The sequence below is a fragment of the Rhipicephalus microplus genome, chromosome 1 (assembly GCF_043290135.1).
Source record: "Rhipicephalus microplus isolate Deutch F79 chromosome 1, USDA_Rmic, whole genome shotgun sequence".
Lineage (NCBI taxonomy): Eukaryota > Metazoa > Arthropoda > Arachnida > Ixodida > Ixodidae > Rhipicephalus > Rhipicephalus microplus.
In genome coordinates, this window is record NC_134700.1 from 7,279,171 (window position 1) to 7,306,288 (window position 27,118).

Below are 27,118 nucleotides of genomic sequence, written 5' to 3' on the forward strand. Positions count from 1 at the left end.
TTTCAGAAACCTAGAATGGGAACAGTTAGGGATAAGAGTTAATGGAGAGTACCTTAGTAACCTGCGTTTCGCCGATGACATAGCATTGCTGAGTAACTCGGGGGACGAATTGCAACTCATGATTACAGAGTTAGACAAGGAGAGCAGAAAGGTGGGTCTTAAAATGAATCTGCAGAAAACGAAAGTAATGTACAACAACCTCAGAAAAGAGCAGCGCTTCGAGATAGGTAATAATGCACTTCAAATTGTAAAAGATTATGTCTACTTAGGGCAGGTAATAACCGCGGAGCCGAACCACAAGATTGAAATAACTAAAGAATAAGAATGGGGTGGAGCACATTTGGCAAGCACTCTCAAATCATGACAGGTAGATTGCCACTATTCCTCAAGAGAAAGGTATATAACAGCTGTATCTTGCCAGTACTTAGCTACGGAGCAGAAACCTGGAGACTTACAAAGAGGGTTCAGCTTAAATTGAGGACGACGCAGCGAGCAATGGAAAGCAAATGGTAGGTGTAACCTTAAGAGACAAGAAGAGAGCAGAGTGGATTAGGGAACAAGTGGGGGTTAAGGATATCATAGCTGAAATCAAGAAGAAAAAATGGACATGGGCCAGGCATGTAGCGCGTAGACAGGATAACCGCTGGTCGTTAAGGGTAACTAACTGGATTCCCAGAGAAGGAAAGTGGGTTAGGGGGAGACAGAAGGTTAGGTGGGCAGATGAGATTAAGAAGTTTGCGGGTATAAATTGGCAGCAGCAAGCACAGGACCGGATTAACTGGCGGAACATGGGAGAGGCCTTTGTCCTACAGTGGACGTAGTCAGGCTGATGATGATGATGATGGTGATGAAAGCCGAGTAGGTCATCCATGACCTCAGTGTCGGATACATCAGCAGTAAGCCATGTTTCAGTAAGTATTAACAAATTACATCCAGATGAGAGAACAATATTAGATACGATGTCGCGTTTAGGAAGAAAACTCTGTATATTAGCAAAAATTGCTTAAATAGTAGTGCTTGAGCGCATTGTTATCGTGCGCTCAGATGGCTGGCGGTGATATAGCAATTGCTATCTGATTTCTTTAACACATTTTTCGGCGGCGGCGTATATGTACTTTGTGGATCCTATAAACAGGGTTTTATAACGTAAAGAAAAGGCGACAGCTTTTTTCTTCACAAATGCAAGAAGGTGTTTCCTGGCATTTTGTACGGCGCAGGAGTAGTCCTGACCAATTCTGTAGTTACTGCCTTTTAGCTTGCTTCCATTAGAAAGGATTTTTTCTTTAGTTTTTTAGCGAGCAAATTTCGCGATAATGGGGAGGTTATGGTTAGTAGAGTGGCGGCCAAGTCGATGCACACGCTCAATATACTCGGGAACCTCGGGTAAGCCTAGGTTATCTGAGCAAAAGCAAATAACTTTTTCTTCTATCTGTGGGGCAGACTCTGGGGCGCCTGGGTCGGGAATACCAAAGAAGGTTAGATTGTTGCGGCGGGCTCGATTTTCTGCGTCATCGATCCGCGATTCTATGTCTGAGATTACACGGGTTGTCTCGGTGGCAGTAGATGTGATGGTTGCGACCTGTTGTTGCAGTGGTTGAATGTGTTGACAGTGGCTCGCAGTGGTATTCATTGTTCTGCTAAGGTCAGCCATAGTACTGTTAGTTTCAGCAAGTTCACTTTTAGACCCTTCAGTTTGGCTATTAGCTGCGATTGCCCTGCTGACAGTTTTTTCAATTCAGCTAATATAGCGTTGGATTCCCGGCCGGGATTAGTTTCAATGTCGCCCGACAGTAAGAGCAAGGTACGCAAGACATCGATACACTCCTCAATAATCAATAATAGACACTGGGGGCTCGGCAGCAGCACCAAAAACAAGTCACTCGGTTTCTTAGCATAAAGACTCAAAGGCTGACTAACCTGCATGTTGAAAAGTAGCAGTTTAGGCGACTGTCTCATGGCACAGCCACCGAGCCCACAGGTGGGCGCGCCTATGTGTTCACCAAAACTATGCTATCTGGACACATCAATTGAAGTGACACATCATTGAATAGAAAATTCGTGCAAAACACTTGTCAGTGATGAGAGTAATTGTCTTTTTTTCATTTTTTCATTGTGTCATCGAGCTGCAGTGGCCACTATGTGAACAATTCTTGAGACACCCACTCTCCCTGGTTTTTGGGTGGTCGCAAGCAACAAGATGCGTGTTTTAGAGCACAGCTCTTTTTAGGTGCCCACTTCTGCATTGAGCAGCGTTGCTGTCGCCATTGGTGGTGTGATCGAGACACGAAAAAAAATATAAGGGAAAAAAAAAGCCCAGGTTCAAACAAGATTTGAACCTTGGCCGCCTGCATGGCAGTTTAGTTTTGCTACCACAGAGCCATGATAGCACTCCAAACTCAAAAGTCATTTGCAAGAAGTCTCTATATGCATGTCATATCGGGCAATGTAATGTAATGTGGCAGAACAGTAAAAGAACAGCCAGTCATTATACCAAGCTTATTTAAGAGTGTGTGTGGTTTTATGCTTCTCACCCACTGGCATGTGGTCAGCCATAGTTCTTCGTTGTCACGAGCCACATGCAGCAACAACAAGTGCGCTTAATACCATGTAGCGGGTATCATGTATATCTGCTAAAAGACAAATAATGACATAGTAGGTCTTGTCCGATTTCATAAAAATTATTATTTATGGCATAGTTGATACCTTGCGGAAAGCCCAAAAATGTTGGTCTTGCCCCAAGATGAAACTGCACAGCTGTCGTAATCGTCGGGGAACGTTTTTTCTCTCTTGGGTGGTTGTGTGTTCCTAACTGTGCCGCTGGCATCGTAGTTTTTATGGTCGGGGTTTTAGACAAATGTCAGTTCGGGGTCCCGATTTGCTACAGTTTAGGCAGGCTGGAAAGAAAAACTAACCTACTTCAGAAGCCCTGCAAAAGGGATCCAGGGTTCTTGCACAAAACTTTCATATACTATATGGCCTGGTAATCTCCAATGCTGTGCGTTTTATGCATCGACCCTCCCCTCACTGAGTAGTCGTGTGCTGGGACATATACAGCCATAGCTTAGCTGAGCACATTTCGTTCATGCTTTAGTTAGCATCTTCCGATGAGCTTCTGCTAGTAGATGGTTCGGTGTGCTGATCATAATGGTACTTTGTACTGTAGGAACTCTCACCTGATCTTAATTGAATAACAGCCAAAATTCGATGCTGGCAGCGATAGCAAGACCTCCACGATGATAGCAGGTCTGACTTCGGTCAAGTTGATGGTGGTTTAGCATGAAAATATTGTCGGCCAAGGTCGGTCTTTTTCCAGAAAGGCTTCTGGGTGGGTAGACGATAAGCTCACGGCACAGAAAAAGTGCATCGTGATCTGGCATACAGTAGAGCAGTAAAGAAGTGCTGAGCACTTGTGATGAGTGTCTGTGCCCTTTAAGAGTTCAACTGCCATTCCGGAGTGATGGGATGAAAATGGTAGGAGGTCCTTCAGTCGCGAGATCGCACGCATGACAGTCATGATAACGAGTACACACCTCTGGCGCAGAAGTGCCGTCACACGCAGTTTATGCAAAAGACAGACCAGGATCACTTGGCTCAGCATGTGGCCCATTCACAACGCTGCAAGGCCAAGCACAAGCAGGGGTCAAGATACAAAGGACACTAGTGGAGCAACGACTGAGGAAACAAGTAGAGCTCTTCCTCTTCTTCCCTTTCCCACCCCAGCTGTACCCATTTACTGCTTAACTGTCAATTGCCCCCCTGCGGTAGTCTAGTGGCTAAGGTTCTCGGCTGCTGACCCGCAGGTGGCGGGATCGAATCCCGGCTGCGGCGGCTGCATTTCCGATGGAGGCGGAAATGTTGTAGGCCCGTGTGCTCAGATTTGGGTGCACGTTAAAAAACCCCAGGAGGTCGAAATTTCCGGAGCCCTCCTCTACGGCGTCTCTCATAATTATATGGCAGTTTTGGGACGTTAAACCCCACATATCGATCAATGCATAGCTGTCAATTGTCACTAATAAGCGGATCGAAAGGCCGTCATCGCGTGCAGTGGCAGAGAATGTCAGATCGGTATCATTGCGTATGTGCGTCAATCAAAGTTCTTCAGCACTTCAACCACCAGCACCCCAGCCGCAAAGGTTGCTTCAGTTTTTTTTTTTTGGCGGAGATTGGGTGACTGTGCGGTAAAATACTGTTTGGGTGGCAATGAAAATTGCCTCATCCACGGCAAGCGCGATTGTCACCCAGCAGGTGGTGGAGCGTGCTGCTGAGAGAGGCAGTCTTTAATGTTCGGTGTCGCTGGCCATACCGGGGTGGCGACGAGAACAGAAAGAAGCTGTGAAGCCCCAGGCGACGGTAAGGGTACTGGCGATACACGTGACCAGCTTCACCCTATTCAAAGCATAGAGGCCGGCAATCGGGTACAGTCAAAGATCTGACTTCTGAGAAGATGTGCACCTATTGTTGATTTAGTGGGCTGGTTGCTCCGAACGATAGCTGATTGGAGTAGTATTGACAAAGAGCAGCTGTGTTTTTCTGTCTTCAAAGTAAGAAATGGGCTGCGCCGAGTTAAGGTGTACGGTAGGAGGAGCACAAATGAACGATGGTGGAGAGGGATGCTGCAAGGCTGTATGGGTTGTCTCAAGGCCGTGTTCAATAGGAGCTGGTGCAGCGCTATCAAGGTGTACCAGAAGGTTTTATGCTGCTTGTCCTTGATAAAAGTTCTATTAGAGCTGAACTTGGTATAAGGCATTACTTGAGCCTTTTGCAATTCTTAATTCACCATGAAACAAGTGAGTTCTCGTTGGCAATTCTAGTTTGGTTCCAGCGGCGGTTAAAATGTCAGCAGCGGGCATGTCATTCACTTGCCTCTCGTGCAGGTTGGATCGCTGTTGGAGCATTTTTTTCATGGTCACAGCTGTGGAGAAGAACTCCTGAAACAAGAATTTTGAGGGCCATCACCAGTATGGCAGCCTTACTCGTGGTCGATCCAGGAGTTTTATTCTGTAAAACTAAAGGCAGCAACCAGAGAAGGGGTGGTTACTGTGAGACAAAATGCCGAATATTGCTGTAAGACAAAATGCCTACCAGACAGCACCTTCAGGGAGCATTTCTCTGCCAAAACAAGATTCATTCCTCATTCCTGTTTCAAATCTGATGATTGCTTTCTTGTGGTACTTCCATGCCCAGAAGCATTGCTTGAACCATTCAGTGCCCTTTTCTTGCTTATGTGTGGGGATGTGGAGAAAAATCCTGGTCCTGGCGATAATTCTCTGGCAGATATTGCCAAAATGCTGAAGGACTTGTCCGCGCGGTCTATTAGAATAGAGGCATGTCCAATGACATATCCGAGTTAAAGGAGCAACAGAAAGCACCTACGAGCCAAATCGCCGACATTGGCAAGCGTCTGGGTTCTGTGGAAAGCCAGTTAGCTTGTTTCGACAGCGTGAGGGATGACCTTGATGCGACACGTGCTGCAGTGGAGCGCGTGGAAACTGAAACGAACTCGCTTCGAACCCGTCTTGACGATCTCGAGGACCGCTCCCGAAGGAACAACGTTGTGTTCTTTAGGATTGAAGATGTCGCTTCAGAGACTGCCGAACAATCTGAAATGAAAGTTATTAAAGTTTTCGCTAGTAAGCTTCAGCTGACGATATCGTCTGATAGTATAGCCCGTGCGCATAGAATTGGCAAATTCTCTAGTGGCCGGAACCGCCCTCTTATCGTAAAATTTTTGGCCTACAAAACAAAAGAAACCGTTTTTGATAAACGCTTCTTACTAAAAGGCTGCAATGTTTCTGTGAGTGAGGACTTTTGTGCAACTACGCGTGATACGAGAAAGGCTCTGTACGAGTATGGCAAAGGACTGCATGTTCTGTTCAATCTTTAACACACGAAACTCTTCGCCAACGGAAAATGCTACGGCTATGATAAAACCACTAAAGCAGTGTACATCATCGGTCCATCCACAAGAAAAAGTTCCCCGGCTAGTAATAACGTAGGAGATAGCGCAAGTGTTAGCGACGCTGTAAGTAACGACGAAAACATCAGTAATTCCACATACGGAACCGCAAATAGTCATGCTGCGTCCCCGCGTCGACTCCGGTCTGGCCGTATGCCGCAAAGTGATCTAAGTTAGGGTCACGCAGGGGGCGGTGCTCTCTCTGTATTAAGTACTATTATACATAGCCTTTTGTCAAAAAGTGATAATTTGTGTGCCCTGATGAATGATTGTGACGCTGGTATTGTCGCTCTAACTGAAACGTGGTTGTCGAATACAGTCTCTGATGCCGAATTATTAAAATGTGAACAACGTTACAAAATCTTTCGCTGTGACAGATATGAGCGACGAGGTGGTGGTGTTCTACTTGCGATTAAAGATGACATTGAATGTTTCCTTGTTGCTGTTCTCACCGACTTAGAATCGGTATGATGTTGTATTCGTACTGGCTTTAAAAACCTAATAATTGCAGTTTGTTACCGACACCCATCCAGCCCATCGAACTTTTGCGATTCTTTTCATGACTGCTTAAACCAGATTACTGTTCGTTTCCCAGGTGCGACTATTATTCTTGTAGACGATTTTAACTTCCCGGACATTCAGTGGTCAGACACTTACCAGTGCTCTATGGCAACGTCATCTGAATCTACCGAATTTCTTTCGATTTGTAACGACTTTGGGCTATCACAATTAGTTCAGCATCCCACACAAGTCACCTCGACTACATCATCACTTCTAGATCTCGTGTTGATGTCATCTCAAGATCTTGTGTCCCCGATAACACTGCTGCCTGGGTTAAGTGATCACAACATAATTCATTTTTCTCTATTGTTTCCACGCTTGCGCTCATCCAACCGTTTTAAAATGATCAGAGATTATAACAGAGCTGACTTTAACACCATAAATACTAAATTATGCTCTTTCTTAGATACTTCTTTCCCTGGAAGTTTTGAACGCACTGCAGAAGATAACTGGAACCTATTTAGAAGTAAAATTTTGGAACTAACAAATAAATATATTCCGGTAAGAAAAGTGTACTGCAATACTAATTCTCCCTGGTACAACCGACACTTAAATAGACTCTCTAACCGCAAGAAAGGACTGTTTAGAGCTGCGAGGACATCCCAGTCTGCGGCTCGATGGCTAGCTTACAAATCTGCAGCTGCTACCTACTTAAGTGAACTAAAGGTAGCTAAATTTACCTTTTTTAACAGAACCTTACCATCAGTGCTACAAAAAAATCCCAAACAATTTTGGAACATTGTACGAGGTAACAAGCATTGCAGCCTGTCTTTAATATCCCAAGGTAATGTAATTCCGGATCATCAGTGTGCATGTTTACCTAACCGTATTTTTGCTGAAACTTTCCCTGAACCATCTAGTAGTAATGACATACTTCCTGCAAAGCCGTTTAGTTTTCCCTCAATGGACATCATTGTCATTAGCTCGGAAGAAATACGGTCCATCATCAATAAACTAAAGATTTCATCTTCATGCGGCTGCGATGGTATCACCACAAAATTCTTGAAAAACACGGCAGAGTATTCTTCTCTAATCCTTGAACGAATACTCACACAGTCTCTTCTTATGGCAGTACTTCCTAACGACTGGTTAATTAATAGGGTGGTACCTTTACATAAGTCCGGAACAACCCACGATCCAGGTAACTTTCGTCCCATCTCTCTCACATCAGTATCATGTAAAATTTTAGAACATGTCATTTACTCTCACCTTATCAAGTTTCTTCAATACAATGATTTCTTTACACCCGCTCAGCATGGCTTCCGAAAACAGTATTCGTGTGAAACACAGCTTCTACTTTTTACTGACTTACACATATCCCTTGACTCTGGAACAATAACTGACTGCATCTTTTTAGATTTCAGCAAAGCCTTTGATAAAGTAACACACTCCCTACTACTACATAAATTAAGCCTATTAAACATTGACTCATATGTGCTCGCTTGGATTTGTAGCTTTCTTACTAACCGGTTCCAATACGTATCGGCTAATAATTTCGACTCGTCTACTACACCAGTTCGCTCCGGGGTGCCACAGGGGTCTGTCCTTGAACCATTGCTGTTCCTAATTTACATTAACGACTTGCCTAACAATATTTCTTCAACAATGCACCTATTCGCGGATGATTGTGTAATTTATCGCCAAATATCTAATAATAATGACATCACTACCTTCCAAACAGATTTGACTAACATGCTTAACCGGTGTAAATTATGGCAAATGGAATTAAATGTTTCAAAGTGCAAGTCTATGCGCATATCACGTAATACTACCGCATGTCCAAATTATTTCCTTAACAGCACCATACTCGATCCCGTCCCCTCTTATAAATACCTTGGTGTCCATATTACTAACAACTTATCTTGGAAACATCATATCAACTCTGTCACATGTAAGGCAAACCGGGTTCTAGGATTCATGCGAAGAAACTTTCACATGGCCCCTGTTGATTTAAAAAAGCTTCTTTACATTACGTACGTTCGTCCGCATTTGGAATACGCGTCATCGATATGGGACCCTGGTAATATCACTTTAGTTGATGAACTTGAGGGCATTCAGAATCGCGCTGTTAGATTTATATTATCAGAATTTCGCCGTACCGCTAGCGTAACTAACATGAAATCAAATATTAACATTCCTTTACTCGCTACACGCCGGAAGATATCCCGTCTCGTACTCTTCCACAAAATTTACAACAATTCCCTTCTGCGTTCACTTTTAATAACCCCACCATCATACATTTCAACTCGTACTGACCATGCGCAGAAAGTTGCTGTTCCTCGCTTCAAGACATCAACATATTCCCACTCATTCCTGCCTAAAACATGCAAGGATTGGAACTACCACAATCAGTTGCATCCATCACCTCGCCTTGCAGTTTTAAAACATCGCTCGATAACATACTTGGTGTTGGAAATGTAAACGTTTGATTTTGTTGTTAGTTTTCTTGTATAATCTACTGGCTGTATAACATAATTGCAGTTGATAATAGTTGCTTTCCAGTGTTTAATAATGTTCTAGTGTCTTGTCTATGTATTCTTTTCTTTAACATTGTTCGTCAGCGCCCGCTCCCCTCTGCAATGCTGTAAAGTCCTGAGGGTACAGTAAGTAAATAAATAAATAAATAAATAAATAAATAAATAAATAATTGAAAGATGTTACGGCACAATGTTACATGGGAGCAAGTCGAAGTACTAGCTGTGATATAATGTCGCAACCTAACCGTAATGCGAGACAGTGAACCACTGACCTTGACAAGCTCATTGATGGTCACAACACCACTGCTCTGGTCGTCACTGGGCCGTAAGCTCAGTTAGTTAAAGGAGCACTGACATCAAATTTCAAGATTCAAGCAGTCTGGCAGCAGTGCACGTTGGAACTACGCACTAAAAGATACACCTTTTTGCAGGCACTTCTTGTGAGCATCTGCGCTACTCTGTGACACCACCGCAAGCAAGGAAATGGACAGCCCGGCGGACAACTGTCGCCCGCTTTGTGATCAAGATTGCAAGATCTCGTCATTGCAAGAACGTCGTCACCAGAGGGCAATCGTGTCCCTCTGAGATATGAAGCCTGCGGGAACATCGCATCTTCTGCAGTCCGGCAGCAGTGCACGTTCGAACTACGCACTAAAAGATACACCTTTTTGCAGGCACTTCTTGTGAGCATCTGCGCTACTCTGTGACATCACCGCAAGCAAGGAAATCGACGACCCAGCGAACAACTGTTGCCTGCTCTATGATCAAGATTGCAAGATCTCGTCATTGCAAGAACTTCGTCACCAGAGGGCAATCGTGTCCCTCTGAGATATAAAGCCTGCAGGAACATCGCATCTTCTACAGTTCGGCAGCAGTGCACATGGGAACTACGCTCTAAAAGATACACCTTTTTGCAGGTGAGATAAATGTGCCCGGCAATATTGTAGCCGCAATTTTTTCCTGACCTTTGTGCACTGCCGCTGGACATAGTTCTTAGTTTTTTTTTTTTTTTAGCGATTACAGCTCTGTGTGAGTGCATTGCATATATTTTGTTCCAACCCTACGATGGCGAAGGATTCGTGTTACATGGCAAAGGCCATCGACGACCTACGCCGCGAATTAAGAAAAGAGCTCCGAGAGATTAAGGACAGTTTGAAAGAAGTAAAGAACCTCAAAGAGGGCCTCAATCAGATACTTAAAAAAAACAAGGAGCTAAAAAGTGGAAAATGCCAAACTGCGGAGCAGGGTCGAAGAGGTCAAGCAGTACCAGCGTTCCAATAACTTGGAAATCAAGGGCGTTCCGTCTGATATAGAACCATTCGAGGCTGTTAAGAAAATTGGAGTTATTGTGCATGAAGAAATTTCTGAGGATGATCTTGACGCATGCCATAGAGTGCTCACTTCTCGGCATGATGTAAGCAACATAGTTGTTTGCTTTGTGAGAAAAACTAAATGGAATGCCTTGCTAAGCAAGGCAAAGAAAGCTAAAATCGACAGTGGGGTTGGGAAGTCAAGTGTCATCCGCAGTGTACATTAATGAACACTTGACAAGGAATGGCAAATGACTGCTTGGGGCCGCAATACAACGTAAAAGGGAGATGAAGTGGAAGTTTGTCTGGACATCAAATGGGAAGGTATTCGCTCGTCCAAACGAAAGTTTGCAGGTGCTCAGAATAACCACTACCAACGATCTAACTAAAATGACAGCAGCGGCTCTCAGTGACAGCACAGCCGTCGCTGATTAGATTAATGACAACTGTATTAGGGGTTATTATGTTGCCAAAACACTACTAAAATGGCAAAAGTGTGCTATTATGAGCTTGACTCTTTCAATTCACTGCTGCACGACGCTCACAAGCGAGAAACATTGTTTCATGTGAACGTGCGCAGCATACGTAATAAAAAAGATCAGCTGGATGACTATTTCTCTCAGCTTTCTTTTGCTTTTGATTTACTTATGTTTTCGGAAACCTGGCTAACGACTGGCGAAGATCCTCCTTATTTTTAAGGTTATACTTATAATCGCCTTGTGTGTACTGAAGGACGAGGAGGTGGTGTGGCCATTTACGTCAAGGATACAATTAACCATGAACTTATTCCTCAATTTTCCAGTGTGAACGAAAATATTGAATGCCTAATGATGCACCTGCCTAGGGCACTTATAACCGTGGTCTACAGGCCACCCACAGGTGGCCTGTAGACCACGGTTAGGTAGGTAGCAAGCCAGCATTTTTGGAGTCGATTGAAAATGTGCTGAATTATTCCTGCCATTCGGGTTTAGATTTTGCGATCATGGGTGACGTCAACGTCGATATGCTTTCACTGGATGCCTCAGCTCAACAGCTAACAGAGGTTATGAACTACTTTGCTTGTGAAAATTTATCACAAAAGCCACGCGAGTGACGGCTGAAACGGCAACTCTGCTTGATATCTCCATCAGGAACGTATGCTCTTTATCGTGTGTCGCTGAGACACTTTCTTTAGAAATGAGCGATCATCTGCCCATTTTTTTAGCCTTTCCTACATCACGTGATCGCTATCAAGCTAATAATAATGAAAAGGTGGTATTTTGTAAAATCAATGACCATACGCTGGAGTTATTTTGTCCACGAATTATTGAACCGGACTGGGAGCGTGTGCTTCAGGCAGCAGACCCACACGATGCATATGAGATATTCTTTGGAAAACTAGAACAATGTTACGATATTGCATTTCCGAAGGTTCTGAAGAAACAACAGAGCAAAAAAATAAGAAAACCATGAATTTCTAATGCCTTGCATAAAAAAAAGAAAGAAGACACACTGCATGTTTCATGCACTTGTCAAGTCCCGCGACATGAATGTGCTAAAGGAATACAAGAAGTACAGAAATCAACCTAATTATGAGTTCAAACAGGCCAAAATAAACTATTACACAGATGTTTTCAGCAGAATAAGCAATGACTCAAGGAAAATCTGGGATGAGGTCAGAGACCTGCTGGGCCACAAACCTCGCAGCAATGTAAATTCCATAGAGACAGAAACGGGTGTCCTTAGTAATGTTAATGCAGCAACAGCATTCAACAAGTATTTCGTAACATGCTGTGACACCCAAGATGACACCAATGGTGAGGTTCTACATCTGTTGTCAAATAATTATAGTATTCCCAATACAATTGTGTTAACCCCTGTCACATGCACCAAAGTTGAAAAAAAGTATTAGGAAAATAAAAAACAAATGTGCAGCAGGGTACGGCGAAATAAAACTTGTGCCGATAAAATATGTGGCCCATGTGTTGTCTGCTCCCTTAGTGTGTATTATCAATCTTTCTTTCACTAGGGGCATTTTCACAGATAAACTGAAATTGCTCGCGTATGTCCTATCTTTAAAGGCTGCGATCCAAAACACATGACCAACTATCCGCCCATATCAGTGCTACCTGTTCTATCGAAAGTTTACTAAAGTACATTGAACAAGCAGCCCCAGGATTTTTTTTATACAGTCTTATAAATAATGCGCAATTTGGCAAAAAAACAAGTCTGCAGAGCTTGCATTACTTCAAGTAAAAGATCACATAATAGGGAATTTTGAGAAAAAATTATATACAGTTGGGCTATTCATAGATCTGAGTAAAGCGTTTGATACGGTATGTCATGACATCCTCTTGCATAAATTAAGCTCCTGTGGTATACGAGGAATTGCACACGACCTTTTGAAAAGCTATTTAGCAAATCGATACCAATTTGTGAGCATAAATAATATGCATTCAGATTACGTCGTGGTCGATTAAGGAGTGCCGCAGGGATCCATTCTGGGTCCCCTCCTATTTATAATTTATATCAATGATCTTTGCCTCATTCCAGATTGCCCCAAATTAGTAATGTAGGCGGACGACGCAAACATTTTTTTTAGGGTTCTTCACTTGTTGACCTTGAAGGGAATGTGAATGTTCTTTTCAATCGACTCTCGTCATGGTTAAAACTTAATAAGTTGTGCTTAAACGCAAATAAGACCAAGTACATGCTGTTTTTCTTGTGAATAAACCAAGAAATTTTAATACGAGTATTACCTACCAGGTCCCCATAGAACAAGTTAACAGCCAGAAGTTCCTAGGTGTTTGGTTTTAAGAAGACCTATCTTGGTGAAGAACGTACAGCGCGAACACAAGACGGGAATACTAAAGAAGGGACACAGACAAGCGCTGTGTCCCTTCTTTCTGTGTCCCTTCTTGTATCAGCGCTTGTCTGTGTCCCTTCTTTAGTATTCCCGTCTTGTGTTCGCGCTGTACGTTCTTCATCATGCAATACCAACTAGCCCAAAGTTTCACTCTTCTAACCTATCTTGGAATGAGCACATAGCTAAGTTAAAGTCAGAACTAAGTAAAAGTATTGGCTGTTTATACAGGTTAAATTCTTTCATACCACTGTGGCTAAAAAAAAATCTATTATACTCTCTTCTACTCACGACTTTCTTACTGCGCGCTTGTGTGGGGGACTACAACACTAAATGAACTATTTTAAATATTTTATTCTATAAGAGAGGGTTCTAAGAATCTTTGAAGATTTTCGTGGCCCTATACGTGATTTGCGGACAGAACCGCTATTTTCGAAATATCGCATGCTCAAAGCAAGCCAGATTTACTATTTTAAGTTATTTCTGTTCATAAAACACAATAGACTATCAATCGCTGGATTCTCGTGGTTCTCTGTACGATTTTTGTACTTACCCTAGAAGGACTCCGAAGACTCGACCTACGGACGACCACACTCATCTTTTCAGATACCCACGTTTTGAAACAAAATCGACAGCCTCCTAGATATAAATTGTACAGTTTCTAAGCATACGATCAGGATGGTACTGATTCAAAACAAAACAACATTGAATTTTCTTGACTATCGTTCTATGTGTCCTCTTTGCCTAGGTAGTATCTGTTGCTTTTTATGTGTGTGTTCTTTTTCCTATGCTTCCCTGTGTATATTGTCATTTTTTTATATATCTCTTCCAATAGCAATGAGAAATCGCAAATTATATCTAATTGGTATTTAAAACATTACGATGGTTATGCATTTATTTGTTTACTAGAAATAACACTTTATTACTGTTGTATGTGTTACAGCATTTGCACATGTACCTTTTGTATTTTTGTATATCTTTGTATTTTTCTCTATCCTGCAAAATTCTTATGACAACCTGTCTGCCTCACTGTATTTGGAGCGAAGGCCCTTAGTCAGGCTTTCAGCCTTTTGCCTTCGCTCCATTTTCTGTACTGGCATCTGTCGTGTGGAAGTTATTTTAATCAGATGTCAAACAGCACAGAAAAGCTAAAGAGAAAAAATGGAAAATAGACTGCCCTGCGACATCGACACTATTGCTTTGTGTTCGGTGCGATAGATTCCACAAATACCATCCTCAGTGGTGATGCCCTAGTAGCAATGACGTGTACAATCCGAGTGTTCTTATCGTGGCGCCGAAGCGCCGAAACGCGTGAAGTTATCGTGAAATTATTATTTATTATTTATTTATTATTTAATTATTATTTATTTATTATTTCGTGAAATTATCAAAATAAAAACCACCTTCAAAAGAATGGAGAAAGAAAAGAGCATGATTGAATGTGTGCTTGTCGGTCAGCATGTCGGGGAATCATTGCGAGTTGCAGGTGAGTTGGAGTCGTCTAGTTTGAAGCACGGAAAAAGCCCAATGAGGGTGTCTTTTTATATCACGCATGTGTTACACATCAGCAGGACCACAAGCTATCAAAAGTGGAAGAGCGTATAGTCGGATATCATCACTAACAAATAACACACAAGTATCGTTGAATTTTAGTTTGTCTGTAGACTTCACGTCCACCTAAAAGTGGTAATACTGTGTTAATCACAAGAGGCTGGATAGGTGGGGCCATCTGGAGACGCAAAAAACAAGCTGGCAAGCAGGAAACATACTCCATTTCTCCGCTGATGTTCATTCGCGTTAGCTATATTGCATTGACCCCTCTGCGTATACCTGAATGCTTTGCACATCAATATAGCTAACTGAGACACACGAGCAAACATGGCTGAAGCGTGCATCCCCGGGCATCTCTGCAGTTCTGTTTGGAACGGCGTCTATTTCGAAATCACTGTCCTGCAAAAGGTCGATCGAAGCAAAAATAGTTCGCGACGTCGTGAATCGCGGGGATTCCAAGCTCCAGACTATCGTATTGAACCCGAGTCGACACTTTGTACGGTGACGACAGCAATGCAAGTGACAAGGCATGACTGAATCTGTCCGCCTAGCAGATGAAATGTTTGCAGAGCAGCTGAGCCTGACGTCACTCTTTACTGTGCAGAAGTGGTCAGCTGTGGTGTGATCTGGAGGTGACCTCGAGGTAGCACTACTGCTGGTGCTCCCGGCACTAAAAATGGCGGGATTGCCGGTCGTTTTGAATAGTGCTGGATACCAGTGATATAAATCAATAAAAGTGATAGTTATTCATCCCTCAGTTGCATTTTAGGTCGCGAATCTCTGCTACGAAGTCTATAGCTACTCGCTGACGCAAAAATCTTGGCATGAGTAAACTTGATGTCAGTGCTCCTTTTAAGGTTGCCCCCAAAATCATACCGCTGGAGGCTAGCACTGGAAATGGATGCAAAAATGTTGTAGGCCGGTGTACTCAGATTTGGGTGCACGTTAAAGGATCCCAGGTGGTCAAAATTTCCGGAGCCCTCCACTACGGCGTCTCTCATAATCATATAGTGGTTTTGGGACGTTAAACCCCACAAATCAATCAATCAAGGCTAGCACTGGAATCTGCACTGCAAGAATCACTTTGGACGAACAGACGTGTTTGGTGAGCTTTGTAGTTTTAAAGACCTACATTGACATGTATCCACACAGTGCAGTCAATGACTTAAGGTCCCAGTCGGTAACAATGCCGGTTTGGAAAATCAGTCACCATGTCTTGGACGTGATTGAGGAGCAGGTCACCGTTCTGCCTTTCTCCAGCAGGATCATTTTCGGTGGCAATGAAGAACCCGCAGACTAAGAAGGCATCATCTAAGGTGACCTGCCACTTCTCCTGAACAGTTACCGTATTTACTCCAACCTAGGTCGACTCCGATTCTAAGCCGACTACCAAAAGTTCGAATCCCGGAAAAAAAAAATAACTTACCTCGAATGTAGGCCGAATGAAACAGCAAAGACAGCGTTCATAGGAGAAAACATTTATTGAATGTCCAGATGAAACAAAGCACTTGATTCATGATGCAAATAACTTGAGAAACATACAGCTGCTAGTCCTGTTTTGTGTGTTTCTTTGCTATTGTTTTTTTCACACTAATTCTAGTTACTTGCATCATAAAGACGCCGCGCTTGCTGATGCCGCGCTCATTCTAACTCGTCGTCGCTGACTTTTTGGTCGCTGTCTTCAAACAGTGCGCAATCCTTGGTGCTATCAAGTGCATTAGGTATGGCGCACTTCTTAAAAGAGCGCACGAAGTTCTCAGATTGTCGTGCCAAGGTACAGCCCCTTCAGCGATGCACATTTTTTTGTTCACTCCAAAGTCCCACCCAGCCTGAACGATGGACGACCGTTCCGCGGCTAAGAAAACTTTCCTTTTATAGGCGGCACTCTAATGACACCGCCTGTTTGGTGTCATAGGCACCCAGCAATGAAGTTTACGAGATCTGATGATAGCGCCAGAACACACAGCCTAGCGAGGTAGGCACAGCGAAACCAAACTTGCCAGGGTACATTTCTTAAATGCGAATGCATTTCTTAGTCTGGCTATGTCAGGCGTCCGTCGTGATTCGTCCACCACCCTCTCCCATAGCAACAGCTGCGGGTGCGTGCGTCCTTAGCAACCAGAGCCCCTACCATGTCGTACTTCGGCGTCGGCAACTTTCTGCGACAATTGCGGGTGCGCGCGCTTATCCTCACTCCTAGCAATCAGAGCATGTGGTGCGAGAGATTGTAGGAGAGGGTAGGTGTAGTTCTTTGCCGCATCAGCCTCTTACAATTTCTCCTCCCTGTGCCCCACTCTACCGTCCGCTCGTGCTTCACTCTAGACCGTTTGCTGGCTGGGCGCTTCTCAAGAACATTCGGCAATGTCTGCTCTAGATGCCGCTGTGAAACGCCTGCACCGATCCGAGATGGCTGAGAATGCTGGCGCTCCACTCTCCTGTCTACTCGCTCCTCACTCTCGACTGTTCGTTGGCTGGGTGCTTCTCAAGGTGATGGCAAAAGTCGGTGAAGGCGAATGTCCGACGGCAATAATATCCTCTCTCGGCGCAAGAAATGCATTCCCATTTCCTCACAATTGTCTTCGGGGAGGGGTGGGCGACGGTCAGTTTTTCTTTTTTAGTTGTGAGCAGGGGGGGTCACGGGTGATTATGGAATCAGCGAGGCAGCTTTGTTTGAACACGTGCCAAAAAGAGCACCGACACTTCAGTATGTCGAAGTGTTCAGCGAGATTTTCATTATTTTGGTATCCCTGGCGGTCGGTACCAACAATGTTGAGACGGCCCGAAAAGCTCCATCACGCTCTCTGCTCCAGTGTCGGGTGACTATTGAGCTACACCACACGTAGATCACTGGAAGTGTGACTCGAAATGACAAATGGTTCACTTTAACACTCGCCACAAATATCAAATTGGTGGCCTCACGTGTGCACTTTGGCTTGGCTGCTAACGACTACAATACTGTCCAGGTGTTGCTAGTTGTGCACCATTTTTCTCAATGAAAAATGGCACGGTTTTCGAAATCCTCGAACCTAAGCCCACCCATGAGTTTCATGCAAAGAAACTTAAAAAAAAAGAACTTTTCATTTAGATTCAAATAAGATTTGCCTCGCAAGATGCATAGCCTAGCTATGTCTTGGCAAAGTTGCGGAAATCTCAAAATGGCGCAGTTTTGTAAATTCTCGAGTCTAAGCCGATCGTGGAGTTTTATGCAAACAAACTTCAAAAAAAGAAACACTTTCCGTTTAGATTCGAATAAATGCGGTAATATTTGCCCCGCAAGATGCATAGCCGAGCTATGTCTTGGCAAAGTTGCGGCAATTCTCACAAACTTTAGCCACAAATACGGGCCCGTGAACATGATGCGACGACTGTTTACATGAGTAAACTTGTGGACACTACAAGTTCTGCCCTCTTGAATGCTACCGAATTTGGTTCAATAAACCGAGGTCACCAACCAGCTTTCAGTATCAGTCCAAGCCTTCCCAATTGTAAGCGAGAATAGCTCAAAGCTCCTGCAATTTAAGGACTGGTTAAATCCAAGCTAAACCTCCGAGCCATTCTGGCAACCATTAATTTGTGCACTCGAGAAAAATAGCGGTGATTTACTGCATTGAGAACAGTGAAGTCCTCAAATACTTCGGAGAGAAAAAAAATTTTCAGTCATGTGGAAGAGTTTCAAATTACGAAGATTGTTGTGCTAAGTATGGTTTGTCAAAAAAAATATTCTTAGAGTATTGCTTTGTGTTCCAATACCAAATATAGTTTAGATAATAGTCAAAGTCGTTTGTCTAAGGTGTCAGAAGGTCTATAATGTTACACCATACGCCTCAAGAAAACTCGCCAAAAAGTGCCATGTTTGCATTTTTTTTCTCATAATATTTTGGTATGTATGAATCTCTGAGCGATGAATGTTTAATAAAATATATGTGGAGCAACTGCAAAGAAAAAAAGGAGCAAACAGGATCCTTTCTCCTCCTTTTTTTCTTGCTTGTCTCAGTTGTGCTACAAATATCTTATTAAGCTATGCATTAACTCACCCAGCGTCACACTGTGCCAAGGAATGTTTACTCTGCAGTAAGTATATTTCACGTTCAAAGTATCTTCAGTACAATGATGCTTCTAAATTTTACAAGGAAAATTCAGAGAATTCAAAAAATTATCATTTTGGTTTATATTGAGATTCAATTTACACCATGTGGTGCTCCAGTTTCAAAAAATCAGCTATATACTTTAGTAGACAGCAAAGAAATACTTATTCTTATGTGTCAAGTTTTATGATTATAATTTTTTGTTTTAGCAATGAAATAATTTTATTTAAAAGTATGATATTTTTTATGTGACTGCGTTGTTTACATATCTTATCACTGCCTTTCAAAAACCACACTCGAGTGTTAGAACTTTTCACATTATTTTAGAATCTCTTGATAAGCTTGAGCACACATCGAGAGTAGTAGAGTTTATTCTGGAGCATGTGCAGGTGATGAGGCTAGAACTTGATGTGACATATATAAATGCCTTACTTACGAGATTGCTGACGGCTGGCAATAATGTTTGCTGCTTCTGCTTCAGTGTGTATTGCCCATACTCTTCATCCCTTGGGCTCATCGAATAAAGAGTTTCATCTTGAACACTCTGACTGCCGCCACCTTTATCAGCATCACGACTGCATACAATGTTGTGTTTTCTTTTCAATTAGCATTTGTAGTACTAGACATTGACAAAGCTCGCACATTGAAAATGCCTGTAGAGGCATTTCAGAAGGGTCTTAAAAAGCAAGGTTTAAATTTTTGATGCTCATAGCAGTGAGATTTGCCTCATTTCTCAGAATTGGTCTCCTCCGTCGGAGTTGGTGTGGACCCAAGGCCGTAAGCTGGTGCACTGCTGGGACGATCGTGACAATAGTTACGAGCTATCAGGAGACATTGCGGTCAAGATGCGCAAGCGGGCACATCTGGGATACGGCCTGGAGGTATGCACACACACTTTGAGTGGAACAATACATTTATTTATTTATTTATTGACAGCATACTGCAGGCCCGCAGGGCCTAGGCAGGGGGTTGAAATTACAAAAGAACTTCAAAAGGTAAAAAAAAGAAACAAACACTTACAACTCAATTCACAGTTTACATATCAGTAACTGTGTTGATTCACTGATCTGATTTAGCAATGATGATGGCAGTGTGTTCTATTTGTTATTACTGCAGGGGACAAAAGAAAATTTGAAGGTGTTCTTGTTTGATAAGGAGTTAGTTTCAGAGTAATGATGTCTGGTTGGTCTTGTTGTTGACGGGCGCAGATATAAAGGACAACTTGTTATTTTTCAGGAGATGAAGAAATTTAAGCCTGAGTATTTTTCATCATAATTCCAAAGTCTGTATTTTATTAATACACATGACTGCTCTTGGGGAGTCGGTTTTACGGAATTTAGAAAAAATAAATCTCGCAGCTTTGCGCTGAACCATTTCAAGTGCTGCAATACAGTCGAATCTCAATAATTTGAACACGCTTAATTCGAACTCACGATGAGGTCCCGTAAAAGCTATGTGTATTCTAACGAGCGGAAACACCCAGTAATTCGAGCGCGCATGCACTTGTGATGGTTAATTACCCCGGGTTAAGCTACCCCGGGACGTTCTCCAAAGACTGAGGGTCCCACTCTTACCGAAGCACATGCATCACCAAGTACACCAAGAAAGAAGAACGGCGAGAGCCACGGCCCTCACAAAAGGTCACGCCAACGATCCGCGTGCGTACTACGTGGACGTGGCGAAGTATCCCCACCGGCCAAACACGTACGCAGCAGCAGTCACCGCAGCAGACACTGGAGTACTCACAACGTCGGGAAGCATACGGTGCAAGTCGCCCACGCAGGCCAAGGAGTTTGCAATCGCACTGGCACTAGCGATTCGGGATTGCCGCACGGTCCTCAGCGACTCGAAGACGGAAATAGTCAACTTTGCTACAAACAACGTTCATGGAACCACTGCAAGAGTATGTTCAACTATAGCAAGACCGGAAACCAACGTTACCGTCAAGTGGTTCCCTGCGCACGCCGGGGAGTTGGACGTGGGCCCGAACCGCAACGAGGTGGCAGATACGGAGGCACACGCGCTAACTAGCCGCGGGTCTCTGCCAACGCGTTCCTCGGAGCCGCAACGACCCGATGCCGAAGACAGAGAGTATTTTATCACAACCTACGCCGACGTTCTGCAGTGGTACAGAATGAGCAGACGCCTCTACCCACCGCCTCACCGAGACCTACAACGCAGAGAAGCAGCCACACTACGGCAGTTGCAAGTACAAGCCATATGGATCCCCGTCTGGGCAAAGCACGTTTGCCCGGAGGTTTACACCACTGATGTATGCCAACACTTCAAGAAGGGGCGAGCCACCCAGAGACACCTCCTCTGGGACTGTGCACCACCGCCGGGTAACAAAGAAGTAATGCCAACTGCCATAGGCAGCAAAATCATCAGCCGAGAGCCAGGCAACCAAAGAGACGTGGTCCAGCACGTGCTTAGCATCCTGGAACGCCAGCGGCCGAAAGCGGCGCCCCCACGGGTTTGACGCGAGTAGGTTGCTGCTCCAGGACGTCCGAGCACGCTAGTGTCTCGCTTTAATCCCCCTACCCCTTTCCCCTTTATGCCGGATCGTCAATAAAGTTGTTTCACTCACTCAATTCAAACATACCGTGCTCCGAAAATGCTCTCAGCACCCCGTCCGATCCCGCAGCGGCACCTCCAACACCTCAACGCTGTGCACGAAGGAAAGGAAAAAGAAAGAAAAGGCTGCGCTGGAATGTTTGCTCTCTCAAATGCTGATCTGTGATGCACCTGTGCCACGCTTCTTTCTTTTCCACCCCTGCCACGTAAGGACCCTTCTCCTTCCAACCCCCGTGCAAATAGAGAGAGAAAAAAAAAGAAAGCTGTCACGGAGTGTGGCTTTCTCTCATGCGCCAGTGCCACGCTTACCCTTTTCCCCTCCCTGCCACGTAACCCTTCTCCTTTCAATGACGTGGGCGAGGAGATTAAAAAAAAAATAAAAAAAGCTGCCGTGAAGGGTCGGTTTTCTCTCAAATGCCGATCTGCTTCTCTCCGCGTGGAGACGCTCCTCCTTTCTCATCACGGGCTGGCCACGCTGCGACTTTGGGACAGAGGGTAGTCGGGGAGGTGCAGTCGTTGTCGTCGATGTTGTCGTCGTCTTTAAGTGTGTCGGCGCTGGACATTGCCGTGAGCTACTTCTCTTGCCAGGAGATTGCTGAAGCCAAAGTAGACATGCTTTACAAGCTGCTTGCGAAATTGATTGACTCGCTACAAGGCAAACGTGTGCAGACGTGCGTCACCAATTACTTCAATTAATGACGGATATCCTGTGATTTTTGAATAAATGTTAGTCTTCTGAAACTTCCTCCTCGTGTGTTAGCTCAATGCACATGCGCCACTGCATGGGGAGCCCTCCGTTTACATAGCTTTCATTTATTCAAAATCCCTTCAATTCGAACAAATTTTTGGGCCCCTTCGAGTTGGAATTATCGAAATTCAACTGTATTGTAGTTGGTGTGCGGAGCCCAGACGATGTAGGTGTATTCCAATTTTGGTGTAATTAATGCTTTACATGCATGAAGTTTGGTTTTGGGGGGTGCTTGTTATAGTTTGTGTCGCAGAACACAAATTTTGAAAAAAGAATAAGCACAATGGTTAGAGATATGAGAATTCTAACTGAGGTTGTCAGCAATGGTCACTCCCAAATATTTATATTCATTTGCCTCAACTAGGAGATTAGCTGCTAGACTGTAAGAAAATAACTGTTTATTTTTTTCGTAATATGCATGTATACTGTTTTTGTTTCATTTAACTTCATGTCCTAGTTTTCACACCAAGAAGGAATGCTATGAAAGTTAGTGAAGTTCCTGCTCCTCTCGCCAAAGAACCTCATGGTACAATATGCAATTATCTGCAAATAAGCTTATTTTAACTGGCTTCGTTACTATACTAATGATTTTGGTAATGAGGATTAAGAACAGGAGTGGTGCCAGTACGCTCCTCTGTGGTACCCCTGAGGTAACTGGCAGACGACTCGAGTAGTGACCATTAATAGAAACTTATTGGGTGCATTTGTCTAAGTAGATAGAGGTCCTATTAATTATGAAAGATGGGAGGCCAAGGCATTTTAGTTTGCAAAGTAGCTTTTCATGTAAAATGAGGTCAAACACTTTCTGAAAATCTAGAAAAATTTCGTCAGTTTGTCCAGGTTTGTCGAGAATGCTTGCAAAATTGTGGATTACAGTTATTAGTTGCATAACCGTAGAAGAACTATTTCTGAAGTCATGCTTAAATGAAAAAAGAATGTTGTCTATCAAAAATGTACTTATGTAATTTGTGACATGTTCTAGCATCTTACAGCAAGAAATAGTGAGCAAGATTGGACGATAGTTTGTAATCATCGTAGTGTCCCCTTTCTTGTGTACGGGCACCACATGTGCCATTTACCAGTCAACCGGTAGATCTGAAGATGATAACGATGTACGAAAAATGTATGCATGGAATGGGGCGAGTGCTTAAGCATAACAATGAAGGAAGGTATTTGGAAGGCCATCAGGACCGGGTGATGCTTTTGTTTTTAGGTCAAGAAGCATAGTGACACCTGGTTGCGATACAATATTCTCGTAGTCTAGGCAAAATACAGGGTTAAGACTGAATGTTTTTGATGGAACAGAGAGCACACTATAAAAATAGATATTAAAATGTTCCGCTGTGGCATCCTCGTCATCAATTCGAACACCATTGATTGGAATGTCGCTAACAGCCTTTTTTTTTTTTTTGATTCAAGAAGTCCCAAAACTTTTGAGGGGATTTCTTTAGAAAACTAGGTAAGCTATGGTGAAAGTAGTGCCATTTAGAATGATTTAGTGTTTCACTAAGGATTCGATTTCTTGGTTTTTTTAGTTTTATTAGGTATGAAATTATTGAGAAAATAAGTACAGATCTGTTGAAAATAAATCTAGAATTATTAACATCTGATTCACGGAAATTGCTAAACATTAGTGCAAGATGGTCCAAATCGCTCTCATCTCTGGCACAAGAAAAGTTTTTTACAAAAGAAATTTCGGGAGGTTCATTACACGGTTTTTCAATGCTAAACAATAACAGCACCATAGAATGATCAGAAATACCGAGATTCACAGATACTGTAAATTCTTCAGTAGACCTAGAAACGTAAACAAGATCTAGGATCGAAGAGGATGCATCACAATCTCGTGTAGGCTCTGTTACTACTTGTTGCACATCCAGGTTTAGTACAATATTGAGCAAAGAACCAGAATCTGCACATCGATCGGTATTTGAAAAGGGGCAGTGCCAGTCAAGAAATGTGGTATTGTGGCGTGGTGAGCCGCTATCACGGAAGAGAGAAACTCGTACACATGACTGCCGCCATGGGCTACCGTCGACTGCCGGTGTTTATTGTACGGTGGACTTATATACACGACAAACAGGTACATAGATCACAGTGCCATCTCTGGTGGCGTCGCAGAACCAATACGAATACACAACATATTCCCTCTCTTTTTTTTTTTTATAGTTGATTAGTAATTGTTAGTACGTGTTAGTGGAGAGGCATTTCATCTATATACAATAAGCATGGAATATTTACACAACTGTACACTCAAAATGCCAAAAATTTTACACCAAAATATACACTCAATTGCAGCAAGCACACGCGTTCATGTCACTGGATCCACTCTAAACGTAATCCATAAATCTTCGAGGCGGTCGTCTTGTCCTCGCGGGTAGCTCCCGACAAGAAGGCGGTTGTGGAGAGGGTGGAGAAGAGACAGCCTGTTGTGTCTCTTGCGATGCTACACAAGGGCTGCACAGAACATTAGGCACTGCACTGAGGGGGGTACCGAGTGGCACTGCTGATTGCCCACTGTCACAAGGCACAGGTGACGGGCTTGAAGGCTGTGCTGGGTGAGCGTGAACATCTGGCGTTTGGATGACTGGGTGAGGCTGGGCGGCCTGTGCAGGAACCTTGCTCAACTTGGAGGAGTTCCATGTTCGCCCATCGTCTAGGCAGAAAGAGGCTGGCCCTCGTTGTTCCACCACCTTCCGAGAACGACTGAACGAGGGGTCTCCTTTAAAAGAGACTGCCGGCTTCTTCACACGGACCATGTCTCCAACTGCTATGTTTGGTTTCTTGGCTGCACGGCGGAAGTCTGTGTACATCTTGCTGTATTTTGGCTTCTGTGCGACTCTCTTCCGAAGCTGGCCAAGTTCTTTGGCAGGGTCTGTGAAGAATGATGGGGATGGGTGCCTAGTGATGTCCAGTCGTGTTCGGGGCAGTCGTCCATGTAGGAGCAAGGCTGGTGCTACTCCCGTGGTTGCGTGAGGTGTGCACCGGTAAACACCCAAGTACTCCAGTGCCGCTTGTCGAAGAGGGCCATGTTCTAACGCAGCAACCTGTACAAAGTCCTTAAAAACACGATTAAACCTTTCGACAAGTCCGTTGGCTTGAGGGTAATACACCGAAAAATGTGTCGGTCGGATACCACGCTCATCCAAGAATTGCGAAAATTCTCGTGAAGAAAATTGGGGCCCGTTGTTAGTGACTATCTCGTCAGGGTATCCCTCTCGAGAAAAAATTGACAGCAAGAAGTTGGTGATCGTTCTTGTAGATACCTCGTTGGAGAATTGTACTTCGGGCCACTTAGAAAAATAGTCAACCAGTGTAATGGCGAACCTACAATCTTGAGGAGCTCTTTCCAGAGGGCCAACAATGTCTTTGGCGACTTTTTGCCAAGGGCGCTCTGGAAATGGAATAGGTTGCAGTGGAGCAGGTGCCGTTTTCGCACTCTTGTCGCCCTTCTGACAGACGCTGCAGTTTTGTATTGCGACTTCTGTTTGCCGGTCCATACCCGGCCACCAAAACCGTTCTCGAAGTCGCGCTTTCGTCCTGACGATGCCGAGATGAGCTTCATGCGCTGTGGAGATTACCTGATGCGCAAGGGACTGTGGAACTACAAGTCGCTCCCCACGAAGAAGTAAGTTGTTTACCACTGACAACTTGTTGCGTAGCATGAAGTACGGCAGCAGATGGCTTGGAACGAGCTTGTGCGGAGGCCATGACGAAGTAACGTATTCCTTGACTTTTGCCAGAGTGGCGTCGTCACTGGTGGACTGCTCGAACTGGTCCTTAGCGACGCACAGCGGCTCGACTAGGAACACAACTTCTGTAGAGTCGTCTTTAGGTTGAGGTGTGTATTCCGGCTTACCTTCCGCTGGAAGACGTGACAGCGCGTCTGCTACCTTGTTCTCCGAGCTCTTGCGGTATTCGACGGTGTAGTTGTAGCGTAGAAGTCGCTCAGCCCACCTTGCAATGCGAAAGGGACGTCGCCCTGTTCCCTTGTTAGACAGCAACGCTACCAATGCCTGGTGATCCATCTGAAGAGTGAAAGGCCGTCCCCACAAATAAACATGCCACTTTTCGCATTCCCACACGCAAGCCAATGCTTCACGCTCGCTGGTGGAGTACTTCCTTTCTGCATTGGTTAGAGTGCGCGAAGCAAACGCAATGGTCAGGGTTTTCTGACCGTCCACTTGCTGCAAAACGGCACCTAGCCCGTATGCAGAAGCATCAGTTGCGACAGTCACTGGAAGAGCTGGGTTAAACATGTGCAACACCTTGTGGGAGGCCAGAAGAGTCTTCACTCTCTCAAAACTTGCTTGGGCGGCTGTGTCCCACTCAAAAGGTATGTCTTTGCGCAGCAGTCATCGCACAGGCTCGACTTCCTCGGCTAGCCTAGGAATGAACTTTGCGTAGTATTCGACAAGTCCTAAGAATGAACAGAGTGTGCTGGGTTCTGCTGGTGTGGGGGCGTGGACGATTGCATCGACTTTGGCTTGAAGGGGTGCTATGCCTTCCGCACTGACACGATTTTCAAGGAAAGAGAGTTCTGTTGCATTGAAAACACATTCTTCGTTAAGTTTCAGACCTGCTTTCGCAATGCGATGCAGAACTTCTTCCAGGTTCTTCGCATGTTCTTTCTCAGTCTTCCTGAAGACGATGATGTCGTGTATGTAACAAAGAACACCATGACAGCCTTGCAGGATTCTTGTCATGAGCTGCTGAAAGGCTGCTGGGGCCGACGCCAATCCAAAGCAGACCCTTTTAAACCGAGAAAGACCCTCGTGCGTAACAAACGCTGTGAGATCCCTGCTGTCCGGGTGCAGCAGGACTTGGTGGTACGCAGAGGCGAGGTCTAGCTTTGAGAAGTGGCGGGCTCCGTTTAAGGCATGCAGCAGTTCCTCAGTGTGAGGCAGCGGGAAGTTGTTGACCACAATGGCTTTGTTTGGCTCCCTTAGGTCAACACAAAGACGGATGCTTCCATCTTCCTTCTGGACTGCGACGATGGGAGAAACCCATTCGG

At 44.2% G+C, this 27,118-nt stretch overlaps 1 protein-coding gene across 9 annotated transcripts in view; it reads left to right on the plus strand.

The window, feature by feature from the left end:
• mio (GATOR complex protein mio) overlaps positions 1-27,118 on the plus strand; it is a 768,187-nt gene that overhangs the window by 341,843 nt on the left and 399,226 nt on the right. For all 9 annotated transcript variants that reach the window (XM_075896295.1, XM_075895366.1, XM_075865082.1 and 6 more), the window contains one exon: positions 19,520-19,663. In XM_075896295.1, coding sequence (XP_075752410.1) covers positions 19,520-19,663 — 144 coding nt within the window. The remainder of the gene's footprint in view (positions 1-19,519; positions 19,664-27,118) is intronic.